Source organism: Corvus brachyrhynchos, unplaced genomic scaffold (genome assembly GCF_000691975.1).
Source record: "Corvus brachyrhynchos isolate BGI_N302 unplaced genomic scaffold, ASM69197v1 scaffold309, whole genome shotgun sequence".
NCBI classification, from domain to species: Eukaryota; Metazoa; Chordata; class Aves; order Passeriformes; family Corvidae; genus Corvus; species Corvus brachyrhynchos.
Genome location: NW_008240227.1, coordinates 1,125,364 through 1,134,459, shown reverse-complemented (window position 1 = coordinate 1,134,459; position 9,096 = coordinate 1,125,364). Strand labels below are relative to the sequence as shown.

Genomic DNA, 9,096 nt, shown 5'->3' with positions numbered 1-9,096 from the left:
TCAAAACACAGCTGTAACTTGGAAATAGTAACAGGAAACATTTAGGTTTAGAAGGACTGAGATAAAACACTCTTAAAAAAGATCCTTTTTTTTTTGCATACAGATCAAGCATGACTAGTGCCCATGCCTTCAAAATACATTTTTTCAAGGAAATTTCCCTTCTGGAAGAAAGCTTCACTCCTTCCTCCTCAACACTCTGCAAGTGAACCCTCATATTTCTCCTTCTCCCACTCTCATGCAATGATGCTTTTTTCCTGCTACACCTCTTATCCTCCAGATTCTTGTTTGCCTTCCTCTGCTTAAACTTCATTTTCCCTCTCAAAGTCCCTGCACATTTTCTGTCTTCTTCAGCTCATCAGGAAGGAACCTCGCAAATTCTTCAAAACACCAGCTACAAATTGCCCATGGAGTGAGTACGGATTACTCCAGCCCTCAGATGCTGCAGAGCTCTCTGAGCAGAGCCCTGTGTCCCACTGGAGACCAGGGAAGTTGCAGGACTTCCCCATTCCTGAATGATCTGCCCGGGTGGCTGCTGCTGTGGGGACAGCAGCAACACCCAGCAGCAGCATCAGTCAGTTGTAGATAAGTAAGTCCTGATGTGTTCTTGGTGTGGAAAAACAGCTTTTGCATAGGCAACAACCATAGGACTGCTTTTCTTTTCTTTTTTTTCCTACACCCCAAAAATACCAGTGAGTATTTAAAAACAGGTATTTAAGAGTGCTTAAAACATCCTAAGAAGGTGAACATAGGCAACCTCACCTGGAGGACAGGTACTTTGGAGAGGCTTTCAGGGAAGCTTTAGAAGTGTTACCCTGTGCTCAGGTATTTGCAGCTGTGTTGTAACAACTGGAGGACCTGATTTGGGGAGCTACCTGAAATACGTGGTGTCACTGGGGTGCTGGGTGTGGTCTTGGTGCTACTGCTTCACTGGTCTGTGAGGCTTCACTCAGGTCCTGATGCTAACAAACTCCTACCTTTTTTTCTTTTTCAAGACTTAGAATTTTACTTCTAAATTTCACGTATCTTGCATATTCGTATGAACATTTACATGAGGGCATGCAAATTGGGAGCGTTCTGTACACTGACATCCAGGTATCTAAATATGTGCAGACACCTGCACATTTCTCAGGGTTCTTAATTTAACCTGAGTCCTGAAAAGCCTTTTCAGCTGCAAAATGCAACTTTGAGCTAAGCTTCCCGTGTGTAAAGGCATGGGCCTCTGCCAGCCCCAGAAGGTGCTGCAGAAATGGGGCACCTACGTTTCTTTTGCTTCTTTTTCTTTGCAAAACCACAGTGTTAGAGAATAACTTGCCTCTTTTTATTGTGCTGGTTTCCTTTGCATTTTAATTGTTCTCTCTGCTCCTGTATCTGATCAGATCGTGTCACCGAACTTAGTGCATTTTTTTCCCCCTCTATTTTTTTTCCTGTCCGCTCACATGCACCCATGGCAAGGAGCAGCCTGACACCATTTGACATCTCCTTGCTTCCTCATTTCAATATTAACTGTTTACCAGAAGAGAAACAGGTTTGGGGTGCGGGTGCTGAGCACTTGCAAGTCTCTGTGTGAGCAACAGCTCTTTTGCCCTTTGTGCCTTCAGAGCCACAGGTCATTTCTCTAAGCTGCCTGGAACTGCTATTGGCACCAGCCTGACTTCAGGAGGGACAGGTCTGTGGATGTGCTGCACTCTCTGCTTGGGCTGGGGTGCAGTGACGAGGCTCAGAGCTGTGCCTGCTGCCACTCTCACCCCAGAAAGGACTTACTGAAGGATTCCTACCCCTCCACAGAGCAATAATAATGACCCAGCTGCAGTTTAAAGATGCTTTTTGGGTAAGTGAGCATTTACTATGTGTTTCCTATATTCAATGTATCTGTATTTTAAAATATTTTAAAATACTGCTTGGTTCTGTATATAGTTTAAAACTAATTTAATGCTGTTCTGTGTTCTAAATTTAGTTTAGTAAAAATCCAAATTTGTCTCCAACCAAAAACATAGTGTTTGGTAGTATGTTTGATCCTGGGAAGAAGGATGCAGTGTAAAGAATACATCCAGTCCCCATAAACATTCCCAGTTCCTGTGCTAGGTCCAGAAACCGCTTTTGAAAGGGACACGGATTTGTCTCACAGTGCTAAGAACCTGCTTGCAGTGAGTGTCCTCAGCCCTAGGAGAGGCTCCTGCAGCAGGTGAGCTGTTGATAATTATAGGCTGAATTCTCTCCTGTTTGGTGAAGAGCAGAGCCAGCAGCTGCGAGCAAAATGCTCCTGCTCAGCTCCCTCCAGACTCCAACCCTGCTGCCAGGAGCACTCCCAGGCATGCAGTCCCCAGGACCCGTGAGGCAGCACAGGTTAGAAAGGACCAGCAGTGGCACTCCTTAGCTAAGCCCAAACACTCACAGCTGACCTAAAACTAGCAAATACTGGAACAAGAAGATCTGCTTCATACTTGTTATTTGACTTTTGTTTGAAAATCCTTTTGGTCTCCTGTTTTCAAGCCCTTTCCCTGCAGTCACAAGGAAAAAGGACCTTAGTCATTTCTTTTGCTAGGGTAATCCGAGGTTCTCTTGCAACTGAAAAATGAAAGTTCAAAATCAAAATTCTAACACTGTTAAGTTGAATAAACAGGATGTTGTGTGGTTGCCTCTTGTCTGGGCAATCATTTATCCAGCATCTAGGACTGACTTAAAGAAAGACATGAAGGCATATGAATTCTTCCCGCCATTTCCTGGCTGTTCTTTCTGCTTGTGCTCTCTTTTATCTCCACCCACACTTCAGGGTAAACCCTCTCTTTGTAGAAAACAGAAGGGCAGAGGCAAAACCACATTTCAATGAACCACCATCCTCCGGGAACTTCCAGGAAGCCCTCCCCACCCCCACTCCAGTACTAGATTTGAACAGTTAAAAAGAATAAAAATGAGGAATACAAAAGTCAGTGTTGATGTTAGGATGAACTGTGCCTGACCACACCTACATTAGATTCTCCTCTTTTATGTACTTACTGACTGCACAGTGCAGTGCACAGGGTGGGACACAGCTGTGGGCCAGTGCTCTCCTGGGAGCTTCAGCCCTTGCACTGCTGAACTTCCTTGGAAAACAAGCCACCTGACTTTTAGGGCTGGTACATTTGGTATAGTTACTTTTCAATGTCTTAGTCTTTAGGGAGAATAAATCAAGCTATGAGAGTAGTGTGAGGGTGATTAATGCCAGCTGACGATCTGGCCAGGCCGGTTGTTCATGGCTCTTCCCTAAACTTCTCTCCTGTGCTTAGTCACATTACCATGACTCAAATTCTTGCTTAGCTTTGAAGCTAATGCCTTATTTAAAGGAAAGCATATTTGGATTTAATATTTTTTGGCTGGAAATGTTGTACTGCCCAGCTTGATTAAGAGGGAAGGAATATATCTGGTTGTGGGATGGAAGCTTTAGCTATGCAATAAGAAGTCTTTTAAAAGTGAAAATTTACAGGATATTGCACAACACAGCACAAGTGTGCAGCTTGCCCCCCAGATCACAAGATCAGCAATTATTTTTGCATTCATAAGGTTCTGCTGTGAGAGGAAAATGTATTTGGGTCGTTTGCTTCAGCGAGCAATTATCTCCTGTGTTTGGTGTGTACCATGAACGGCAACTGCCTTTCTGATTGCAACCCAGAAGGTGCTTGTCCCACGGTGCGTGCCTCAGTACAGAGCCCTCATCTCTCCCTGCTGCCCAAGGACCCGCTGCACCCCGCCCTGTACTTCACCCTGATGAGGTATCCCGGAGCAACAACTCCCTGCTCCACCATCAGTAAACTTTTGGATAAACAGGGGTTTCCTCAGTACCTACCTCAATGTAAAGTATGTAAAGAAACCCTACAAGCAGGAGATCTCCCCCAACTAGCAGAGAAAGAGCACCATTCATTCCTCTCCAAAGTTCTCCAGACTTTGTAAGAGCAGGGTGTGCTGTCTTCCAGGAAAATGCAAATTGTTCCTCATAATAGGTTTAAATTCTATCCTCTCTTTTCCTCTATTAAATGTAGCAGTGATAGTACTTCCACACTTTGTTCAATTTTTATTTTCTTTGTAGCATGGCTTGAGCTAAAACCGCCGTACTTTTTAATTACAATTTTTATTTCTATATGCTCCACACACTCTGTAATGGTTTAAGGGAAAGTTGCTCAAAGTCTGCACTAAAATGTGCTTAACAGAAGTTTTCTATCCTCTGATAATATTTTTTGGAAAACGTTAGTGAGATGAAAATTTAAATCAGGTTTGATAGCCAGTGCAGGGTAGTTGCTGATGGATGAATATTCTGCTGGGCTGCTGTACAAGCCTAACAGATGTTACCTGTCTTCTCTAGCATCATGTGAGACAGGTAGGGAAATTCCCATGTTAATGGGGAGTGAGTGTGCGATACCAGCCGAGTTTCATGCTAACAGGGATATGTTAACAGGCAGAGCAACAGTGATTTTTTTTTGATACAAAAACCACTATCCACTATCAGTCACAAATACTGCGTGTCTTTATTAGTCTCACTGTGTTCTTGCAATCATTGTTGCTTTTCCTTTGCAATTCCTGTCATTGCCATTTCCTTCTGTTTAGTCTCCCTCCAACCTGCTGCTCAACACTGCAGCTGCAACCCCTGAAATGCAGCTATTTCTGGCCAAGAGATAGGAAGGTACTGGCACCACTTCCTGGCTTTGCCATACCCACCTGGGAACAGAGAATATGGGAAACTTTCAAAGGAGCTGGTTGCTTTTGGGACAGGCTAAGAGTCGAGTGGGAGCAAATCTATTCCCTCGGACAGCTTTGAATCAAACTCCAGCAGCCAAGTCAATCCTGAAAATGTGTCATGGGCTCCTAAGGTACTTAGGATTTAAAAATAAATGCTTGAGGTGTGAAATGCTTGTTCCTTCTCAGCTGTGGGATTAGCTCAGGGTTTGTGGATTCTCACAGCTCACATTTAAAAGTTTTGGGGAGATGCAGGCCAGCAAATATGAAGCAGGCCTTGAACACGAGCTGGCACAATTTGCCCCCTGCCCTGTTGTGGGCTGGTCCTTTCCACATCCCTGCCTGTGGATCTGAAGTTGTGGTCAGACCTTGCAGCAGTGGGAGCCATGGAAGTGCTCCAGGAACAGGGACTGTTACAAAGATGCTTAATCCCTCTTGCTTTGATTTCAGGCTATGTTCAGCCTCAGGTTTAGCACAAAGCTGACTTAGTAGGTGAGTCTCTCAACTCCTACTGTAGCTTTTTCACACAATGGTCTATTATATATGCCAAAAAAAGATGTAATTAGCGTCACAAATAATTTAACTTCTCATGAGAGTCTTAACTATGGAAAAAGAGTGCCGAGATGATAAAAGCCACAGTAAAACTATTTCCTAAACTTATTAGGCAACATGCTGAAGAAATACAACATCAATTGTTTTACTCAAAATAGGAAGGTTTATTATACCAGGAGCTACCCTACTTTCCTGTAGAGGTTGAGCTTTGCAGAGCCTGTTGTTTTGCAGCAGGTCTGTGAGGAGGAAGTGAGACTGGGCAGGTTTGTTGGGAGGAAATGGAGCTGGGGAGGCTCCTGCCAGCCCAGCACCTTGAGGCTGAGCTCAGGCAGGCAGGGATGAGGCTGGCAAATCTTCCAGCCTGGCATCCCAGCTTTGCAAGTGGGTCCCACCTAGTTTGATTTGAATGGCATTGCACCGGCTGCATCTGTCCCTACTGACACAAGGCAGATTAAGATAAATCATCTCCCTGCACAACAGCACACAGGTGGGCCAGGCTCTGCTGTCAGCACGTTCTGCATCTCCCTGAACTCCAGAGGCAGATGATGGCCATGGTCCTGCATCCCCCTTAAGTGGGTCCCACCTAGTTTGATTTGAATGGCATTGCACCGGCTGCATCTGTCCCTACTGACACAAGGCAGATTAAGATAAATCATCTCCCTGCACAACAGCACACAGGTGGGCCAGGCTCTGCTGTCAGATGGTCCTGCACCTCCCTGAGCTCCAGAGGCAGATGATGGCCATGGTCCTGCATCTCCCTGAACTCCAGAGGCAGGTGTATGGCCACAGCCCTGATCATATCCAGGTCAAGTCATCGCTGTGGGACGTGTGTGGAAATAGGGAATAAAGGGGGAACCAGCTTGGAAAAGTTGAACTGGTTGCCCAGCTGATGTCTGTGTTTGTTGTGAGGTCAACTTCATCTCCACAGAAGAGGCTGCTCTATTCTTTTTTTTTCATGTAATTTCTTCCTCCATTCCCCCAGCTGCTCTGGGAAGGGCACTTGGCTCACTGAGGCAATGAGACACACCCATGGAGGGTGGAGGTGGGGCAATCACAACAGTCATTGAAACCAGAGGAAATCACAAGTAGAAAAGCTGATTAGTCGTTGTGGCTATGGAAACACTGGTGCTTCACACCTCACTTCTGAGCAGAGCACAACAGCTAAAATGAAGCTCAGATGAACTAACACTAGATTAATGGATTTATAGAGAATTCATTTTGGGTCAGTGACTGAAACAATTAGACAGTTAAATACATTTTATTACAATTTTCTGGTGACCATGCTGCAGCTGAGGGGTTTTGATTATTAAAATTTGTTGATGGATGAAGTAAGTCACTGTGACAACTTTGTTAATATTTTTACACAGCTGTATCTGCTTTGTTTTGATCCATGCTACTCTGCAAAAGTTGGTTGGTTTTGCTTGGGCTCAGAGAAGTGGAGGATTCTTATTTATGCCAATTTTAAGTGTGCCATGAGTATGTATTTTAAATACGGAATAGGTGAGTCATCGACTCTTTTCGCCCACATGTACACGGTCATGTCTGACAAACACCACCTAAAGAGTGTTTGTCACACACAGCTTGAAATGGAGCCTCACAGAGGAATCAAAGAGGGTGTCCCCTGGCTTGCTAGAGCAGCCCACTGAGGTGTGTTTTCTGAGGCCGAGTTGCAGCACAGCTGAGGTTGGAAGGGGCCTCTGGACGTCTCCAGCCAACCCCCGCCCGGCACAGGGCCGGTCTCAGCACCGAGCTTGGAGTGTCTGCAGAGATGGAGACTCTGCAGCCTCCCAGGCAAACCATTACAGTGTCTCATCACCCTCACAGCAAAAACCTTCCTGTGCTTATTAAACAGGACTTGTTGAATTCCCATGGGTGCCCATTGCCTCTTGCCCTGTTACTGGGTACCGCTGCCAAGCCCTGGCTCCATCTCCCCTGCTCTCTCCCACAGGAATTTATACGCACTGAGCACCTCTTCTGCAGGCTGAGCAGTGCCAGCCCTCAGCCTCTCCTCTGATCACAGATTCTCCAGGGTGAATCTCAGTGTCCCTATGAATCTCATTTCAATATATTTTTTCTTGGCAGGACTGGGTGATTCACTGCCTGTCCCTTTCCTCCCTCAAGGCTCACACTCCTGCAGTGCAGCACAGAGCTGCGTCTCTTTCTTCAGTCACTGGCTGGGGACATTGAACTTGTGCTGCTTCATAGGCACAAGGGAGCACCTGGAATTTCAATCCAGTAACACTGGATGCTTGTATGGCAGGCGAGTTAGGCTGCTTGGTTATATTTCAGCTCCTTTAGCTCAAAAAGACCTTTCTGATTTCATTTCCATGCCTTGCCACAGCAAGGTAGATTCCAGCGGGCAGATGGCACAGAAAACACTAGTTTCATCTCCAGTTTAATCTAGGTTTTGTAATAAAACTTTTCTCAGCAGCCACAGTTCAATAATGTACAAAGTTTGCCGTGTTGTTCAGGAGGAGTTTGGGGATTGAGGCTGGGATGAGGTGAGGGCTGGGGGCACAGCTCTGTATTGCGATCACTCAGTCTTGCTCAGGGTGTCAAGGTGAGGAAAAAACCCACATTGAAAAATATGCATCTGGATCCCAACAGCTTTTTGGTTCCCCAAAGAATTGCTCCCTTACTGTAAATGGAGGTTAGTACTGTTTTAAAGTGGTGGAAAAATGTCACCGAACAAGACTGAGGAATTGAAAAGTTACATAGCTCTTCATGCAACTTTATCTTTGCTCGAAATGAAAGGCAACAGTCTTAGGAATTAAGTGAAAATGTACCAGCTTGGGCTAGCATAGAGATACCAGCTCCTATTGTTCCATTCAGAGCAAATAAATAAATAAACACAAGCTTTTTTTCTTTAAAGTAAGAGCTTTTCAAAGAAGCTATTTCATGCTGCTCTCAATTTGTCCAGGCCTAATCTATTCCTAATATAGAAGAAAAATAAAAAATAAAGGGTGGGGACAAAGACAAAAAGGAAAATAGGTGGTCAGCAGCCCTTAGGTCTGAGTCTCATCACTTAATGCTACTTGCAGTAGGTGCTGTAATTACCGAAGGGTTATTAACAAGTCAGGACTGAAAAACAGCCCTGGGGCTGCTGCTCAGCAGGATGGAAATCCCCAGGAGCACCAGGAGAAGGAAAGGAGGCCCCTGCCATTGAAAGACCCTGGATGCACATTTGGTTAGGACTTGAGTTTCTGACAGAATCTTTTTTGTGGGAAAACACAGTTTTACTGAAGTAGGAGTGCTGTTTTGGAAGATAAAGCTGGGCTTTGATGAAAAATTTCACACCTGGTAAAGGCTTTCTCTGGAGATGGAGAATTAAGGTGCATTTTCTAACCAAAGAAGAGGAGAACAGGCTCATAAAACCCTTCTGTGGTTCTGGGAGCTCTGCAGGGGGAGGCACAGTCTGGAACAGGAACTGGAGCTTTCATTGCCCACAGCCACTGCCTGCAGCCTGGAGTCCAGGCATGCCTTCCCTCATGCCACGAGGTTCACCCCCAAGTAAAACAGCTGGAAAAGGAGGTTAAAATGAAACTCCTCTTCCCTGTACAGGCAGCAGATGGGGGATGGTGTGGCAGCTGTGGTAGGGGGGTGTCTCAACCAGATACTACCGGAGTGTAAGAATGTTGCACCATATTGAGTAATCGGATATGTTGAAAATTATTATTTAGGTGGCAAAGATCTCTTGTGAAATGGAATTGGTAACACATAGCTATTGAAATAATCTTTACTAAGAAGTGAAGTAAATCTTTAATTCATTCCCCTTGTACAGGAAGACTCTGGGAATATTTCCTGAAGTTTTACCCTTCCCTATATGCCAGGAGACACCAG

General features: G+C 45.1%; 1 protein-coding gene across 1 annotated transcript in view; it reads left to right on the top strand.

Annotated features, from left to right (window-relative positions):
* The first annotated feature begins 1,147 nt into the window (after positions 1-1,147).
* Positions 1,148-9,096, top strand: part of PSTPIP1 (proline-serine-threonine phosphatase interacting protein 1) — a 52,528-nt gene continuing 44,579 nt past the window's right edge. The window contains exon 1 of the mRNA XM_008641951.2: positions 1,148-1,828. Within this exon, the coding sequence (XP_008640173.2) occupies positions 1,796-1,828 (33 nt within the window). The 5' untranslated portion in view covers positions 1,148-1,795. The remainder of the gene's footprint in view (positions 1,829-9,096) is intronic.